The following is a 19,084-nucleotide window of genomic DNA, read 5'->3' as shown; positions in this document are numbered from 1 at the left end:
AGAATGCGTGGACCACCTGGGTCTACTTTACACTGGGTCTCTCTGCCAGGAGGAACCAGACTGCTCTTCAACATACAGGTAGGAAGCAAAGGAACACAGCAACAGGTTCTTTTGCATTATATTCAGTCTTTTGAATCTAGCATATATGAAAGACACGAAAATGCTTTTGAGTAAATTCAAACACACTTTGTTGACCATTCAAATAGAAAAATCACAGGAAGCAGAGAAACAGAAGACTGTTTTTCTTCATACTGAATTTCTCCTTTACTCTTGCTCAAAGTGCTCTGCTGTGCCTAAGGGAGACATCTGTCTTGGACTGTAGTGATAACTTGCACCAGAATGTACGGTCTTCTCTGTGAGAGCCTACACGACTTCATTAAGGAGTCGTACGGGGACGATGTGTGGAAGTTAGTGAGGGAGAGAGCAGATGTCAGGCTACACTCCTTTGTCACACACCAGGTAAGAAAATGATCTGACAATTGAACTTTAACTCTTTGTTTTGTTGAGGATTCGCCTTGCATTACCTAGAGTAGAACGCCATACGAGTACAATGATAATAATTGTACCGACATGAAGTGTTTCTCTAAATAATTATATTTAGTATATAAGGCAGCTTCTTATGCATTTTTTTTTGCCTTATGTGTTATGTTTTAGTGAAGAATTATGTAGATGTCTTTTGCGTTGGGTCGTAGGTCTACAGCGAGAGTGTGATTCCACGCATTGCCAAGGCTGCAAGTGGAGTGACAGGAACACCCTATAATGAGCTGATGAACTCCTGGGGCGTCTATTTCCTGGGCTTTGTGGGGAAATACGGCTACGACAGGATTCTTAAGGTCGACTGGGCCACCGATTGCGTTGTTTTATGTGGTTTAAGTCATTTGCTGGTTTAATCTAGCTGAAACGCTAAACAATATTCGTTTCTTGAAAAATGACTTATTATGTTTAATACGGGTAGCTGTATGGCCATGGATATTTTCAGTTCTTGAACTGCATGTTCTGAGATGAGAATGGAAACAGCTCGACTCTGTTTGTGTGTGTTTTTTGTGGCTGTGGCAGGTTTTGGGCCGTCACGTTCGTGACTTTGTGAATGGACTGGATAACCTGCATGAGTATCTGCGCTTCAGTTATCCGAAAGTTCAGCCTCCCACGTTCTTCTGCCAGGAAGAGTCTGCCACTGGAGTCACCCTCCACTACCGGTCAGCATAACTCACAGAGAGACGGACAGAGAGATAGTGAGAGAGAGAGAGAGAGAGAGAGAGAGAGAGAGAGATAAAGGGAGGGGATGAAAGAATGGATTGAAATATAGAGTGGAAAGGCACAATACAAAAATGTAGGAAAAATAACCCCAGCATTAGCACTGGCCAAACTTGAGCTTTTAAAAACACTAAAATTATCATGTGTCATGTACCATGACTTGTGTTAAACTGTCTTGCAGGAGTAAGCGTAAGGGTTACCTGCATTACGCCATGGGCCAGCTGAGGCAGATGGGAAAACAGTTCTATGACACTGACATTCATGTGGAGGTCCTGTCGGAGCAGTTGGTGGGAGACTACTCACATGTTACTATGAGGTACGATAAACTTACTCATTTCTGATTTCACCATTATGTTCCTTTGAGATTTGCAGCCCTAACTCAAGTTACAAGCGAGTACAATATTGTTCTTTAAGTTTTACAGTAATGTGCTGTGGTATTTTTTTTTTCCCACCGGGATATTCATAGTAATAAACTATGCTTTTGTCGGTTGGGGAATTTCTTTTAGACCTGATAGTTTCATGTTCACCATTACACTATGAATATTATTTTTTTCCCCCCTAGGTTAAATTTTGATAACTCTGCCTACCGGTACATCCAGAAAGAAGATGAGGAGGAACAAGAGATTCTGCCCATCACTAGTGACTTTTTCTTTGAGGTTTTTCCCTTCAACATTGTATTCAGACAGGTAAATGAAATGAGCCAAAGCCTCACAGTTCCCCCGTCTTGGTTTCTCCTCATTTACCTTTACTCTCTGTGAACTGTGTTATCTGTGTGATATAGGACATGGTTGTGCATAACGTTGGCTCTGGCCTGGCCACTGTATTCCCTGACCTGGACGGAAAGAAGATTAATGACGCCTTTCTGCTGGCTCGCCCCCTGGTGGAGTTCACCTGGAACATGGTGAGTAGGTCGTGCTGAGAGTTCTAGACTATAGATAAGATTTGCTAAGTTCTTCTTTGTGCAGCCCTTTGTTAGTACAAAACACGACTGTTTAAAGAATATTGTAGACATAGAGATTGAAACCACATAATGGAATGTATTCCCAAACAGATCATTTCCCATCCTAATAATCTCTTTGAGATTATGTCCAAAGAGCCAGTGAAAAGAGAGAGGAACCTTCATAACAGAGTCCAGAGTAAGGAAGGTCCTATTTAACAGCTACAAATACTTCTTGTCAATATTTATACACACACACACACACACACACACACACACACACACACACACACATTATCCATAACTACTGATTCTTCTGATTCTTTTTTCCTCTCCAGTATTTCAGGGCAATATGATGGTAATATGCTCCTCTGTTTGTTTTTACAGACTCTGATTATGAGAATGCCAATCGTTCAGCCGATGTGGATGTAGAGCTTATGGCCTTTCAGTCCATCATTGGTGACGATTATAAAGGTTGTGTGTCTCCAGTGTTCCAACTCAATGCATCACGTTTGAATGAGCATATTTGAAATTAGTTTTCCAGACTGTAAACTCACTGTAAACATTGGTTCTGCAGTTAAATTAATCCAAGGGATTGACACTGTCCAGGGAACAATTGGGCTTTTATTATTCATTTAAGAAAAATACACATAACAAACTCGTAGATAATCACAGAAAAGCAGCCACTTACTGTGCAATCAGTAACTCATTCTGACAGAAAGACCAAGAGCATGAGAGTGAAGCTACGCTAGCCGTCGGAAATACTCGATTGTGCCTGTGTGTCTGGAGCCTTTTCTGAGTAGGGCCTGACTGGTGTGATTAATTATCAGTATGTGGGTGTTTATTCGGCTGACAGATGGGAACAGCGCCAATGCAATGGAGAGCTGGGGTGACGGCAGCCGTTGTCTGAAACTGAAGGGCCAGATGAGATACATGCCTGAGTGGGAGTCCATCATCTTTCTTGGGACACCAGTGTAAGAATAACAGCCTAAAAGAGACACACACACACACACAAATCCCAATATGAATATTCATGCAGGGGATTGTGCTGAAATACTGTTTATATGTGTGTGTGTGTGTGTGTGTGTGTGTGTGTGTGTGTGTGTGTGTGTGTGCATGTGTGTGGGAAGAATGGAGAGTTTGAGTGCCATGTTCAAGACAGGCCTCTACATCAATGACTTGAGCATGCATGACTCTAGCAGAGATCTAGTCTTGGCAGGGACTCAGCAATCAGAGGAGCTGAAGAGAGCTCTCATCCAGGTAGGTTTGTGTGTGTGTGTGTGTGCATCTATGTGTGTCTGTCTGACAGAGAGAGAAAGAGAGAGAGAGTGTATGTGTGCTTGAGTGCACTTAAGAATATCTATCCTTGCATGTGCAATACAAGGTACAAGGCAATTAGACTCAGGAAAATGAGATGTCACTTGTAGTATCAATAAAAAATGTGAACAGACATGTAAAACTGATTTGGCAATACACAGAGCACCCACTATTATCTTGACACTAACGCGTTGGACAACTTGACAGATCTGTTTACAACAAACATGGCCCTTGAGCCACTTTCACAAACGAATCTCTCTTTAACACATTCCAAAACTTCTAAATCTATTTACCAACCCAAATGAAACCATTTTATATATTTATGACATAGATTTGTTATGCACAAGAATTTCTTCATCTCTTCATGTCACATCCATTCATGCAAGGACGAATATCTCTTTGGATTCAGTCTGCAGATGTAGTCCTTAGTCAACGCTTGTAGAAACTGTAAGTCCTACTTGGTGTTAATTTTTCATACTGCATTGGAAACACCAGCAACATTTGCGTGTGTCATTTTTGACATTTTCAAACAGCTACACTAATGACACCTGGGTCAGAATGAAGCTGAACTTCAATCTTCAGAGTAAAGTTCAGAGTAAAGTCAATCCTTTTATCTCTCTCTTTCTCTCTTTGGTGACCTCAGGAACAGAAGAAGTCCAGTAAACTGGAGGAGAGCATGAAGATGCTAGACTATGAGATGAAGAAGACAGATGACTTGCTCTACAGGATGATTCCCAAACCTGTGGCCAAAAGATTGCGGAAGGGAGAGCCCGCCGTCAACACCTGTGAGGTCAGTACACGCACTGTGTGATCTTTGAAGACCACCAAAGTTCTTGTGGAAGAGTGACCAAACATCTCACATCTGGACTGGTTTATCAATTTCTTTACTACATGAATTTATGTTTCAGCTTGTGTAAAGACATCAACACAAACTCTGATTGGTCCAAGTATTTGTAACACACCAATCAATGCTTATGCTTGTGGAAACATAATGTGAAATAATGTTACCTGGTTTTGTCTTGAAACACAGAAATGTTTCTGCTGCTGTGAAACCGCTGTATTATATTGCTCTGCACTCGTTGTGTGCCAGGTGTTTCCTGATGTGACTATTCTCTTCAGTGATGTGGTGGGCTTCACTCGCATCTGCAGCCACATCACACCCATGCAGGTGGTCTCCATGCTCAACACCATGTACACGCTCTTTGACACACTGAGCGAGAAGCACCGGGTTTTCAAAGTGAGCATTCTAGAATTCTTTAGAAGTGTATTGCAGACCAACATGTGGTGGCATATATCACAGCCGTTTGCCTCTATTAGAAACACTGACTCTGCTGGCCTTTCTTGGGTGCAGCCTGTGGTAACATCAGTTGATCATGACATTGAGAGTCTGTGTGTATTTGTGTTAATTCAGGTCGAGACCATTGGCGATGCTTACATGGTTGTGGCTGGAGCACCTGAGAAGACTAAGTACCACGCCCATAACATCTGCGACATGGCTCTGGACATGGTGCGCTCCATTGACCATCTGAAGGACCCGTCCAATGGCAATAACATCCAGATAAGAGTGGGTGAGTTGCCTGGAAAGAGTGTCGATCAGAATGAATATGGTGTCATTAATTGGCTTGGATGCCATAATAAATATGCCTAAAATGGGCTTGTGAAGTCATAAGGAAAGTTGAAGTATTTTGTCTTCATGGTCTGTGTCACCAGTTAGTAATGTTTAGTTAGAGACAATTTGTAGAGCAGTGAATCATTTTGTGCAGTGTTTGATAAATGTTGGAGTTTTGTTTGCCCATTGGAATGGCTCTCTCCTAAACTCTAAAACTGTATAATTTGCCAGAAGAACGTGAAGGGTGGACCAGTCTTTGACCAGTGTCTTAATGTTAGACCTGTGCAGGGGGAGCTGATAGAAATCTATGATGGAGACTGGACTGTGTGGTTGATATTATCACAGCTGGAGGTATCTGACCCCCGCTGACTCCCAGGTTGGTGGTGCTTTTTTCAGGCATCCATTCGGGCATGGTGGTGGCCGGGGTCGTCGGCCACAAGATGCCTCGTTATGGCCTCCATGGTGACACTGTCCACACAGCTTCAGCCATGGAGAGCAATGGGAAGGTAAGCCAAACAGCATCAGCGACAGTTTCTGTGGACAGCATTCTTCTGAGACTGACTTTACTGCACATTGTGAACTTACGTAGACCTTAACTGCATTCAGATAATAAGATAGAATTAATGTCATTCAATATTTTTACTAGGTGGCTTTGATATATTTAAGTATTAAAACACTGAAAGGGAAATCATGAGGCATAGTAACACTGGACAGACATATTTCATACCTCATTGATCTGTGTTGGGAGTAAAATCCCAGAAAAAAACAGTCAGTGTTCTTCACTCGTTTTGTAAGACGGCAGGCCTGCTGCTAATTTAGCTGAGTTACAAGTAAAGATTGACAGATGAATGATCTTTTGGGGATGTATAGGAGATGCACATTCAGCTGAGCAGTGCCACCTACGAGCATCTTAAGGGCAGTCACTTCATCTTCGAGAGGCGAGGAACCATCACTATCAAGGTCAGTCACCATGGTAACCCAGTACAACTCCTCCCAATAACTTATAAGTGATACTGTGTTTCTGGAGAAGAGGTTTGTTTTTTTTTTCTTTTTTGGGTTGTAATGGATAGTTTTTGTATGCACAGAAAGGAAACTAACCCTCAGATTTTACTACCCTGAAAATCCTTATATTGAAGCCTAGAGCGAATTGAAAGCATGTTATTGAAATGACATGTGAGTCTCTCTATCTCGGTCTCTCCTCCTTCTGAAGCTGAAGTGTACTTTACACTGCTGTAGCACCGTTGTGTTAATGATTCTGGTTGTTGTGGCTCAAGCTATTCTTTGATAATGAATTCATCAGAGTAATAATCAACTAGACTCCTTACAGTGCCTGTAAGCACTTTACAGTTGTGTTAGTTTCGGCCTCAGAGTATCGATCACCTTTACATTTAAAATAAACCCTCTGAATATTGTAAATCACGCTTTACTTGTTTTTCTAACAAGGCTTTATTACGGTGTTGGTATTGACTTTTGCCTCGCATAAAATGAAGTCCCTTGAACACGGTCTTGTACACAGCAAAATTAAGCATTTGGTGAATCAAACATTTAGTGTGGATGGCGCGTACTGGCGGTAATGAGATTAACCTTTGGGAGCCTGCGATGACTCATCGCCCGAGTCTTTCCCTCATTTTGTGGTGTTTGAATTGGCTAATGACCGTGAGTATGTGGTGGTTATTAACAGGGTAATGTGGAGATTGAGACATACTGGCTGAAGGGTAAAAGGGATAAGGATGGGAATGCTCAAGCTGCTTGCCCTCAGTTTGAAGCTCAGACTATCAGCAAAGCCACCATCTCTGCACCAGAACCCTCTATTGATGAAGAAGTACTGGTACACACATGAGTCACAATCACACACACCTTTACAGACCTTTAAGCTTAACTCTGTAACCTGTAGAGTTCCTTTAAAACTGTGATAAATATTTACTTATGTCATCTTCTTGTGATGTGTTGTTTGACACCTCATGCCTCATTTTTCCATTTTTCATTTCATCTTAGTATTATTATGTCTGTATGATGTTGTTATTGTTATTTCTACTATATATTGATTTGAACTTAATTTTCTTTTTATATGGAGAGACGTTTATGGTAACAATGTCTGTACTTCTGGAACAGGTCTTCCCATCGGTTGCTGGTGAGGATGATGATGATGTGAAGTCTATCCGCTCCCACCGCATGAAAATGGAAACTTCTGGAAACTCTCTTGAGGAGTCCATGGAGGAGTGTCGAGTGGAAGAAATGTCTGTGAGTAAGGTGAGAGAGGAGAGTACAGGAAAACGTAAAACACTGTTTGTGGTTCTTTATCCTTGTCTCAAAGCAACTGCTGACACAAAGAAGCGTTGATGAAATTCTCTAATGCATTTACATATTTTCCATTATATTCACCCTCATATTATGTATTTTCCCTTTGTGTCCCATCTCTCTCTCTCTCTCTCTCTCTCTCTCTTTCTTTCTGTCCCTCTCTCTCTCTCTCTCTCTCTCTCTTTCTCTCTCTCCCTCTCTTTGTTCCACTGTCCCATTGTCCTCACACTTTATAAAGCTCTTTTTTTGCTACTATCTACTATTTATCTTGCAATAATATTGCGGAGGTTATAGTTCTTCAACATCTTTTTTATTGGTATTACTCCAGGTGTACCACTAGACTCTGCAGCAGGGTTCACATTGGTATTTACTTGGCAACAGCTTTAAAATAAATGGAAAAAAAGAGAAGGAATGATAAGAAACACACTAAAATTAGCATGTGGTTGGGGGAGCTGCTGATGTGTCAAAAAAAGCAAACAAACAAACAGAAAAAAAAACTCCCAGTAAAATAAATAATCATAGCACTCACACATAAAAGTCAGCCAAAACAGTACAGGGTGTAATTTTGTTGAGTAGTCCTTGGTAAAGTAACTGAAGACAAACAGAAGCTGTGTGTTAATGACTGTGTTTCCTACCCTCTGGCTCTCAGTCTCATTACAAGGACACACTGCAGGATGGCAGTCTACAGGACCCGCACATCGAACTGGACTCCCCGCAGTTTGACGGCAGAGACTCAATCATGGAGTCACCGGAAGGTTCCTGCGATTCCCGCTGTTCTGAGAAAAGCGCCATGTGCACTGTGTCCTGAGCCAGGAGTAACCATGACGATTAGACTCGTGTTTATGTTAACTTTGAGCTTGGCTGCTGTTTCGCTGCATGGTGTGGTTTTGAGTTGGCCTGCTTGGTTTTCTCAGTTAGGCTTTGTAATCAGAACAATTTAGTCCTGACTGGCTGGTTTCCAATCGGAGTCCCTGTTGTCTATTTTTAATAATGTACATAGATATGTTTAGATAAGATTACATGCTTTATTGCCTGTCACTGTAAGACAGCACGAGGGATTTTTGATTCACTGTGTTGTCTTGGCTGCATCCTATTTTAACCAATAGATTTAAGACACTTCACAGGACATATTTATCTCTATGTCATAATCTCTTACAAAACAGTATTTAATTACACACATGAATATCTGAGATTCTGCAGTATTGCTTCATTTAATGAGGCCAATATGTTTGTAAATCCCATTTTTAATTTTCTAATGATTTTATTCATTTCTAAATGTTTCTTTCTATCTCCCATTTTCAGAATGAATAGGTTGTACTTTATGATAGCCAGTAGAGTGAGTCATTAAGAATGTTGGAATGATGTCAATGATCCAAACCCCCTTCATAGATATGGTAACATTTTTCAATACACTGTCATGTGTAATGCTGATACACTACTAGCCACCATACTCAAAAGAATTCATATTTCAATGTACAGGTAAATTCAAATGCTCTACACTGATATACGTATTTTGTAAATAGGTCTTTATTTAGATTAATTATGCTGTAATGTTTTGAGTTAATGAAATTGGCTCTTTGCTCTATGCGTCTTTCTGAAACATTGTTCTTCCTCACAGAGTTTGTTAAGCTTTTGTGTTGAGTGTCTCGTTTTCAGCTTGTACAACAGACATGTCTTTCAAAATAAAACGCGTGACACTAAGAATGGTCGAGAGAGCAGCTGGAGCAAATCATTTTGATTGTTTTCTCTTTTTCTTTACGAACATGACAAATACCAGCCAATTACAGATTGAAAAGACCGTAGTACAAACGAACAATACATGATTATAACTGATTGTAAAGATGCCACACTCTAATACATTAGAATGGTTGCCATGCATAATGAAGTGCTCTTTGAATATAAAAATCAGCATTAAAATGAAAATAAATATATATTTGTTCGACAAAATAAGCATACAACAAAAATAAGGATTCAAATAAACATACAAAGATTAATAAATAGTTCTCTGCTCAGTTGAAGTGCTTGACTCAAAAAGGTAGAGTATCATTTTACAGGCGACTGTCTAAAGGAGAGGTCGAGCCATTTGTTTTAAGTCTAATTCTCCCAAAAAGGGACAGCAGCTGTCCTGCGGCGCAATAGAATTCAGTGATACATGATCTGATATTTGTAGTTCCCCAACTAAGAAAGAGCTGTCCATGAACAGCTAACAAGCAGAGGACCATCTGAAGTCAAGCACCGCATGATTGGCTCGTCATCGTTCTTCACTCTTCTCAGATAGCGTTGCCCAGTGAAGGACAGGATGAACTGCGTCTGTAAGTTGCGTCCTCTCTGTCCAGGCTGTAGCCGGCGTCCGGGTGGCTGTCCTTGGGTGTCGCCCGCAGGGTACAGTGAAAGCAGAAAGCGTAGGAAAAAGCCACCAGGAGCAGAAAACACACCACACAGAAGATGATGACGATGAGGATGGTGTGAACGTGCATGTAATCATCCTGCCCGGGGTAGTCAGAGGGGAGGGGCGGTCTTGGCGTCCAGACGGGGCCAGAGAAGGGCACAGTCTGGTGTGGACCACCAGAGCTAAAGTAGGTTTTATTTGGCATGACAGATTCTCTCTTCTCGTCCAATTTGTGAGTCACATTCGATTTGCACCTCAGAAACCTGTTGTGAAATCAAAGAAAAGGATTTTCAGATTATGACTGTTATAAAAACAGACATGTCAGTCATGTCATGACAACAGCTAACTAATCTGTGACTCACACTCAGGTGCTGTAACAGCACTATTCTTAGAGTAATAAAAATACAATAAATCGACAGAATTATTTTCATTTTAATATCGCTCTTGATTACATTACTCTGTTTGAAATGTAATCACTGTCAGCGACAGTCATCAGCATTTGCCAATGAAATTCAGCAACAGGTTAACTCTGATATCGAGAAATCAAGATCAGCTGATTTAGGAAAAAAAAAAAAAGCATTTTCCCTTCCTATCCCCTCCAATAAAATTACAAATATAACATTTTTTGTATTTCTTTTAAACCTTTTACAGTCTTTTTTTTTAATATCATCTAATAATCTCTAAAGTGTAACTCTGAAAATGATTTTAGCTTAAACTTTTACAAAAAGATAAAAAAAAAAAAAAAAACCCTCAGGCAGGTTACTCTAAAAGGTGACGAGGCATTTGCCATTAAAGACGTACAATTAAAACGTGCTTCTCACCAGCGGAGTCCTCTTCAGCACCGCCGCCCCTGAGAAAAGAGCTCCGCTCGCTTTTGTGCTTCAGTCTGTGTGATGTCTCGTTTGATGCACAAAGCAAAAGGAAGATTTGAAGAAGAGAGAGAAAAAAAAAGGGGGAAGAAATGGATTGTGGTGGTGGTGGTGGCGGCGGCGGTGGCTCTGAGGGGTGATGTTGCCATGACTACACTCGCTAAGAGGCTGAGAGCTTGAACATGACATCAGCAGTTGATCATAGGTCAACAAAGATGTGAAAGCGAGAGAAAAAGAGAAACAATAACAGGAGGCACACAACTGGAGGACAGGGAGTGGCTCTGTAGGGTTTGACAGACTGACTGACGTCTCCGTTGAATGGTTTTCTCAGTTCTTTCTGAATAATATCACTCTGCGTAGGGAATTTTGTGTTACTGCGGCCTAACTTCATAAAATAGATTAACACGTAAAATTTAAATGATTTATTAACCTAATATTATCCCGACATGCAAATCTATTAGATTCATTTCAAGCCATTCACTAAAAGACTATCACAGGGATTATAACTTTTGCTTGATTATCTCATTATGGTAGTCAAAATTAGGATAACATAAAGTGTATTCAACCTCTGGGAGAAATTCTTGTTAAAAAGTAGCTGATAAAAAGTGACAGCTTGCTAGATCTTAGCCGAAAGGCCGAGAGGCAAAGTCATCTGAGCAAATCACCATCTTAATAAAAATGTTTCTAATTGCCGCCCATTTCATCATCCAAAACTGCAAAGCATCTTTGAGTTTCAAATGAGGCACTCTACCTCCAAGAATAACTGACCATTCATGCAAAAGAGACCACACAAAATTGCCACCCCTGTTTGTGTTTTGTTAGGGGGAGATTATGCATGTTAAACGCAGCTTATTGTTCACGGTTTTGTTTTGGCATTCTGCCAGGCAGCTCTCCAGTGCTGACATCTATTTGACTTGGCTATTATTAACTCATCTGGTTGTCTCAGATGTGATCAGACAATCCACCAGAAGTTATTTAATCAAGTGAGTGAAACATGAAATGAAAGAGCTTATCATAAGTACTGTTGTTGCCATGGTGCAATTATGACAGCGACGGAATACTGCTATGGACGGCAATATTGTAAAAATGATTTCATAAAAATACAGCTCAGTGTTAATGATTGTTGGTTGTCTTCCAAAGATGGTATGGTATATATAAGAACATATTTACAGCAGATGTTTTCTTTCTAAGGAGAACTGGTTCAAAGCTGTTTTCTTGAAAACGAAAATGACAGAATGGAGAGACTTCATCCAGGTCATTTTGAAAGACAAGCTTGTAGAGGATGTGGCAGTTGTGGGTCTATATGACAACAGGGCAGTGTGGGTTGCAAAGCCCGGAGGGATCCTGGCTGCCATCTCCCCGACGGAAGTTGAAGCGCTTGTGGGCAAAGACAGAGGAACTCTCTGCAGGATGGGCATCACTCTTGGTGGAAGGAAGATGGTGGTTATTCGGGATCATATGATTGGTCCAGAATCCAGACCCTGTTTTGTGGACCTCAGAACTAAGAACGGCGATGGGAAAGCCGTGACTGTTGCCAGATCCACTAAAGCTTTGGTGATTGTGATAGGCAAGAGAGGCGCTCATGGCGGACTAGTGAACAAGAGAGTGTGTGATTTGGCCATGGATTTAAAGAGGAGATATCTGTGACAGCTAGTCACATCTAATGTAGAGAACATTAAAAGCTTTGAATGATAATATAAAAATCTTGTCCCTGTTTTCATTTTCTGCATGTCTTCTGATGTTTTTAGCCAAGGAGGATCCAGGAGGGGATTTTTGCCTTAATTTAGAAAACACAAATTCATTTATGTGAGGCTCCGCGTGTCTGAAAATCAATTTAGGTGTGAGTGTGAATGTAGGAGGGAAGTTAAAACTGAAACAAGCAAGAGTGTAAAGAATTTGCATTTTATTTAATGAGAAAATGGTCAATCACAACCACGGTAACTAACATCTTTATAGTCCACACACATTCTCTCGCACTATATTGGTCTAGTTTATCATTCCTATACAGACACAGGTCTAATGGGAAACTGAGTTTTCTTTTTTCCACAAACTATCACTAATATACATTCTTATAAATGTTCCCAGCCATATCTTTCTCTTACATGCTATTTACACGCATGATTAAATGTGTCTTGTACAAAAGACTTTATGAAGCCAATACAAAACATGATTCAGTAATTTTGGTTATTTCTCATGAAAATTATAAAATCAAACGTTTTGTACACATGCACATTGTATGGCAGGGTACAACAATATGTGAACACAGCAGACATAGGCAAAAACTGACCTTTGACCTTTCCCCCTCATGCATCTCATGGTGCATTCCGGAGGTTCATTTCTTATTTACAATATTACTGCAGATCCAGTTCATCCCATCCTGTTAGTGAGAGAAGAGAATTATTTAAATTTTATTTCCTTTTCATAAACTAGATTTTAAAACCCCAGTTTGTCTATCTTTATGTTTGTAACACTTTAGTTAAAAAAAAAAAAAAGTAAATGAAGAGAACAGATTCTGTCCCTGTGGGCACATCTATTCTGCCTAGGCCGTGCTCTCCTGCTGTGCACTAGCACCCTCTAGTGGTGTTCATCTCTTACTCCTACTTTGATGTAGTAAACATCAAAGTACATCCACTTTGCGAGTATCATACACATTACAATATGTTTTCTTTATAGCTGTTCCCTTACTATGCTGAACTACAAAATCATTTTCCTTCACAGCTTTCTCTTCTCATAAATGGAATGTGGAGTTAATCTGTTTATTTCAAAGGAGAAAGAAATTAAACAATCATCTTAACGTGAGAACTGCCTACTATAGCTCCCTCTAGTGGTGCCTACCTGTACTCCCTCCCCAGATACGGCAGAGCAGGCTTGTATCTGCCACACGCGATCTCTGTATGTGTGTAGGTTCAGTCCCTCAGCGATCTCACTGGCTGGAGACGCAGTGGCTAGGTCTTGCTTGTTAGCGAAGATGAGAATAGGAACTCCCTTTAGATGTTCCTCATCAACCAGCTCTGACAGCTCCTACATGCATGTAGAGACACATATTAATGAGTCACCTGGTAAATAAGCTAAAACAATGCAAACACATTAAATTTACAATGTAAATACTCCTCACCACACAGAAACAGACAAGAGTGAGTGAGAGGAAAATATTCTAAAAGAAAAAAAAAAATCAAAGCAAATTCTATTTGTACAGTGAAAACGTTTCTGCAATGAAAGTATGGTTTTGACAGGTCAAAACATGCATGTCATCTTCACTTGCTGTTATTAAGTTTTCTTCATTATTGTTTTTCTTTTTTTTATGACAAAGAGGATGCAAATGAAATTTTGCTCTCAGATCTTTGTCATTAGCATCAGACAAATGCATGAATAGAGATGCACAAAAAAAGAACATTTGTATCTTACCAGTCCAGTTTCTTCAAATCTCTTTTTGTCTGCACTGTCTATCACATAAATCTAAGGACAGATAAACAAACACAGAACGTGTTAAAGGGTGCATCCAAACATTCAGACACAAATGAAAATGGCATATGCTCCTATTATCACTTGTTACAGGTTGAGACTACATTAATTTATAATAGATTTTGTAAAAAAAAAATAAAAAAAAAATATATATATATATATATATATATATATATGTGTGTGTGTGTGTGTGTGTGTGTGTGTGTGGACATACACACACACACACACACACACACACACACACACACACAACACACACAAACACACAGAATGCATTCATTTACATGAATTTACATTTTCCAGTTTAATTCCTTCACTCCTTCAGATGAGAAGGATTTGACTTTGTCTCACCAGTAAGTCTGTGTTTTCTAAGTATTTTTTCCAGAATGAGCGGATCTTCCTCTGTCCTCCGATGTCCCATACATTAAGTTTCATTCCATGAGATGCTACACTCTTTATGTTGAAACCCTGGAGAGAGAGGGAACCTTACAGCACTTCAAACTAGTCTTCAAAACCTGAATGGACCTCTTCACCGAATATGCTGTATTAACCAGAAGCTGGTTTTGGCATGTTTGGTGTGGAGGCACAAAATTCATTCAACTTGAAATCACAGTTGAAACATGAAAGAAAATGTACAGAAAGCACAGCACTTAAAAACAACAGCTTTTTTGCTTAAATACCTGCAAGGCACTGTAGTCATAAGTGAAGTATATGTTATATTGGTTTTTCCTTTTAGCAAACATCAATACAGTCTTTATCCTCATACCCTTACGGTGAATCAGTAAATAACAACCATCTATTTGTTAACACCCTAAGAGATTTTGCTGTGTATACGTTCTTTTGGACGCTGTTAGGATCTCGTGACATGTTTTCCTAGAAAAGCGTGTGTTCCCGGTCTATTGTGAGTCTTCCTAAATTGTCCCATGCTGTAATTCTCTGCTCTGATTAATAAACCTTATACTGTAAAACACCGCCCAGGATTAAACTCTGACCTCCTGGTCAATCCTTGTTTTCTCACCTCTCCAGTGCTTCTAAGGAGTATTTAACTCTGAATTATGCTGGCTGTGAAATATTAATGCTGCCTTCTTACGCTTAGATCTGAGACAACCAGAAATTAAATTCTGTGCAAACGGTAAAAAGGTGGGCAAAGACATCACGGTATGAAGCAGTCTGCGACGTGAATCCTTTACTTCACATGTTCACCTCAATACATATGAGGCTACATACGAGGCTGATTGCTTCCTATGCTCTGTGTATTCTCCACTGTATTGTCTGTATCTCCACTGTGTGCGTGTGAATATGTTAAGGAAGATCAACAAGTTCTAAAATGGAACGCTTCTAACGCGAAAGCCAATATTTAGCTGCATGTTTAAAAATGTTAATTTTGTATTCAAATCTTGGGCGAGTTAAGGCTGTGGTGAAGCGATATGCGGTCTCTGACCTGTGTTGGGGTGATGGTGTTGACGTCCTCTGAGGCCAGCTTTTTCAGTAATGTTGTTTTGCCAGCGTTGTCCAGTCCCAACAGAACAATTCTCAGTTCCTGCTCTGTGCTGCCTTTCAGTTTCTGAATGACTGAGAGCAAGCCCTGGACAACAAGAGGGGAAAAAAAATCATCCCTTTTTTTGTGTGTAAAACCAAAGAATTATAAGAGAATGCCTAAGCATCTTCCACAACTTACTTTATACCTTCATATAAATATCGTGATATTTCTATTTAAAGCAGGATTAAATGGTGGAATTTATACTTGCAGTAAGTGAAATATAAGCTTTGTCACGGGAGAGAGCTCTTTAAAACAGACTTCTGCTTTGTGGCCGGACTATGATTAAACCAAAGAGTGATGATTTTAAAACACAGTCAGTTAAAAACCTATATCTGGCAACATTTGTGCCAAATGGTTGAGTAATTCTTTGTGCTGGGCGTATGATTCCAACTGTCTTTTAATTTAGTTCGGCACAGACATCTATTCATGGCTCATTCATGTAATGGCTGACCGATTAGAGTAATTAGATTAATGGAGAGATGGGCCAGGAGGCCATGCTCCACAAACACGTCCCCTTTCTTTATGTAAGTTAGCACAAGAAACAGAAAACGTTCTCAATAACTTCATTCAGTCAGATATCTAGTTAAAGCAAAGGTAACACACCGGACGCACGCAATCTAAAGACAATCTGCTATGCCTACAAAATCTCTGCTCTTTTCCTTTACCTTAAAACAGAATTACAACTGAACATTTCAATGATTTAAAGCTGTTTATTTCGATATTGTTTCTGAACATTTAAGAATAATGAAACGTGTTAGTTCTCCAATCATCTAACATACCTTTGGAGTCTCTCCCATTTTGTCCTTGGATTTTGCTTTCGTACCAGGCCCAGCTACATCCTCCAGTTAACTCCACGGGTCAGCAAGCGTGTATGTACGTGAGTTTAATATGACTGTTTCTTGTGAACCTGAAAGCTGATACCCAGACAGAACCTCTCCCTTCTTCCGCACGCCTCAGGTGTGAGTGTGAATGCGTGTGTGCGTGTCTGAATTTGTGGGGTAGAAATCCGTGGACAGTCTGAGAAGTTCTTCTGTGGAGTTGTGGAGTGGACCGGAGTGGAGGAGGAAGGAGGGATTAAGAGGACGGAATTAGTCTCTCTCTCTCTCTCTCTCTCTCTCCCTCTCTCTCTCTCCCCTGCACTGAAGCTTTACCTGGATAATCTCTAGACCAGCTGCTACCGAGGGGAATCACTTAGGCTCACTGACACTATAGCACCAACTTTCGTAACACACACACACACACACACACACACACACACACACACATACATATTTTGAAAGAAGAACATAGCCAGTGAAAGCCTCCAATCTCAAATTCTTTATTCACATTGATTCTCCATATCTCAGTGCCTGTAGTCTGTAAAGTTGTACTGTTTTGCCTTGTATGAAAGAATATTACACTGAAAGGTCTGTTTTTGGTTGGGTGAAAAGTTTGTCATTATGGTATTTAGTTTGCTGAAAGGACACTTGTTGAATGTTGCTTAACCTGACCTGCCATTACACCCAAACCCTCCCTACCAGTCTTGCGGAGGTGAGGGTTTTAATCTGGCTTGACCTGTGAGGATTAAGTGTTTCCGGGTCATTTTCTCCTCTGAGAGTTGAAAAAAACATTATCTAGGTTAGATACTCTTCAACTTAGGTTGCAAAATTCTGGTGCAACGGCCAACACCTAGATAATCTATCTGTACCCTGAGAAACAGACCCATAGTAGACTACTGAAATGTCTGTCATTTACTGACAATCTTATCAAAACATTTTTTCTTAACTACGCAGTATACTATATTCTCATTCTATTCAATAATAGATATTTTATCAGCATTTCATTCTTGTTAAAGTACAATGCATACTAGTATCAAGACATGAGACAGAAATTAAATATAATGATGCATTTAAAAATTAAAAAACTTCATTTTATATTTTTGGATTATCCTTTTGATGTGCTTCCACAATCTGAAGAGAGAGAGACCAAAAAAAAAAAGAAAGAAAATCAGGGTTAGCCACAAAGAACTGCAGAAGACCGAGTGAACTGAATTCACGAACATTTCTGTTCAACTGTTCAAATGCAGAATTTGAAGTTCTCACCATAATCAAGTCGTGGTTATGGAGGTGTTGGCTTGAGACTGGTCGTTGGCCCTCTTTTTAGCCTTTCTGTTTGCTGTAGAAATTAGGAGAGAGAGAGAGAGAGAGAGAGAGCGAGAGAGAGAGATTGGAAGCAAATTCAGATCTGCACTCCCAGATCTCTGAAACTCACATTTATCTATCAGTCTAGAGAATGATGATTTGAACTCACCAATGTCCCTTTTCAAGAGAAGTTTCATTCCAACTGTGAATATCACAAGGAGGACAATAGCAGTTACACCGCATATTGCCAGAATGATCATTGAGCTATCTGCTTTATTCATCAAGACCACATGAAAAACAAATAAAAACAAAATCATAACTTAAGTAAAGTCTGTATGCATGGCTCACAAGTTTGTTAAACAAATATGTACAGAAGGCTAATCAAATATAGGGCATTTTCACATCTAATGCATATGGCACTAACTGTTATGAAATGTGAGATGAGAAGTTATGCCATTTTAACTACAGACTTGCTAATAGCTAACTTTGGAATTACAGTTCTTTGCTCTTTGTATGGTGTCTGTCAGATTACATTTTGCAATTCTGTTTGGAGGTACCTAATTAAGATAATAACATAATAACTGCAAATGCCAAACTTCTGATTAATCTTAACATTGTGTGTTATGATACAAGAATGAAATATGTCAGTTAGTAAGGTGAAAATGAAGAACAAACACCATTGACTTCGAGTTTTTCCGATTCAGACGTGAAGTTCCCACATGGACTGCGCACAGTGCATGCCAGGTCAGATTCATTAACCTTGAGCAGTCTTTTCAGCACTAGTACTGTTTCATTTTCATTGTCTACTGGCTTGCCATTTTTCAACCAAACGATGGAAAGGACACAGGAGACGTTATGTTCACAGGTCACAGAAAGATCTCCTCCCTCGACGACTTCAAAACTGGTGGCGTTCAGAGTGACCTTAAAGTCTTCAAAAGCCAGAAAAAAGTAAAAGGTTATATGGGGTTCTGATCTACCGGCTGTTTGATAGCAGATAGCCAATAAATCATATGTTTCTTTTGGTATTACATAAATCAATGTTTTTTGCATCTATAATACATCAGCAAGTTTTTATGATTTCTTTGCACCTGAAGCACAAGATAAGCTTGTCAGAGATACCTTTTATTCAGCACTTGGAAACATCTGGAATGATGGGAAATATGCAAATACAAATTTTCTAATTTACTCTTAAACAAGTTCAAAACACTCTTTTAACATACGTCTAATATAGATATTCAATGTAAAGTGAATATTCAACGAGTCTGTGGAGTTCTTCTGATGTCTGGGTC

The 19,084-nt window shown here is 39.8% G+C and overlaps 3 protein-coding genes across 3 annotated transcripts; 2 read left to right on the top strand and 1 right to left on the bottom strand.

Annotated features, from left to right (window-relative positions):
* Positions 1 to 339: 339 nt before the first annotated feature.
* On the top strand, positions 340 to 8,223 carry LOC115806038 (soluble guanylate cyclase 88E-like). The gene is made up of 18 exons (XM_030766764.1): positions 340 to 459; positions 693 to 833; positions 1,057 to 1,196; positions 1,436 to 1,570; positions 1,817 to 1,940; positions 2,036 to 2,155; positions 2,306 to 2,390; positions 2,579 to 2,665; positions 3,048 to 3,165; positions 3,322 to 3,451; positions 4,152 to 4,298; positions 4,599 to 4,745; positions 4,920 to 5,076; positions 5,514 to 5,623; positions 5,988 to 6,077; positions 6,799 to 6,945; positions 7,230 to 7,367; positions 8,065 to 8,223. Exons 1-18 carry the CDS (start codon positions 340 to 342, stop codon positions 8,221 to 8,223), a joined length of 2,295 nt encoding a protein of 764 aa, XP_030622624.1.
* Positions 8,224 to 11,900: 3,677 nt separating this feature from the next.
* On the top strand, positions 11,901 to 12,320 carry LOC115805009 (profilin-3-like). The gene has a single exon (XM_030765494.1). The coding sequence runs from the start codon at positions 11,901 to 11,903 to the stop codon at positions 12,318 to 12,320; it is 420 nt and encodes a 139-aa protein (XP_030621354.1).
* Positions 12,321 to 13,005: 685 nt separating this feature from the next.
* Positions 13,006 to 16,472, bottom strand: LOC115805754 (ADP-ribosylation factor-like protein 3). The gene is made up of 6 exons (XM_030766430.1): positions 16,455 to 16,472; positions 15,577 to 15,720; positions 14,487 to 14,603; positions 14,079 to 14,129; positions 13,509 to 13,694; positions 13,006 to 13,050 (listed from the first exon to the last, which is right to left on the bottom strand). The coding sequence occupies exons 1-6, from the start codon at positions 16,470 to 16,472 to the stop codon at positions 13,006 to 13,008; spliced, it is 561 nt and encodes a 186-aa protein (XP_030622290.1).
* Positions 16,473 to 19,084: the final 2,612 nt, after the last annotated feature.

The sequence above is a fragment of the Chanos chanos genome, chromosome 2, assembly GCF_902362185.1.
Source record: "Chanos chanos chromosome 2, fChaCha1.1, whole genome shotgun sequence".
NCBI classification, from domain to species: Eukaryota; Metazoa; Chordata; class Actinopteri; order Gonorynchiformes; family Chanidae; genus Chanos; species Chanos chanos.
The sequence above is the reverse complement of the archived record's forward strand: the minus strand, read 5'-3'. Positions and strand labels throughout refer to the sequence as shown.

Bases quoted from the DNA above. Each gene is read 5' to 3' on its own strand.
- LOC115806038 (XM_030766764.1), top strand. From the start codon at position 340: ATGTACGGTCTTCTCTGTGAGAGCCTACACGACTTCATTAAGGAGTCG. The intron at 1,941-2,035 runs GTAAATGAAATG...TGTGTGATATAG, and splicing joins TCAACATTGTATTCAGACAG to GACATGGTTGTGCATAACGT. The intron at 6,078-6,798 runs GTCAGTCACCAT...GGTTATTAACAG, and splicing joins GAGGAACCATCACTATCAAG to GGTAATGTGGAGATTGAGAC.
- LOC115805009 (XM_030765494.1), top strand. From the start codon at position 11,901: ATGACAGAATGGAGAGACTTCATCCAGGTCATTTTGAAAGACAAGCTT.
- LOC115805754 (XM_030766430.1), bottom strand. The intron at 14,604-15,576 runs GTCAGAGACCGC...CTCTCTCTCCAG, and splicing joins ACACCATCACCCCAACACAG to GGTTTCAACATAAAGAGTGT. The intron at 14,130-14,486 runs GTGAGACAAAGT...ATCTGTCCTTAG, and splicing joins TAGAAAACACAGACTTACTG to ATTTATGTGATAGACAGTGC.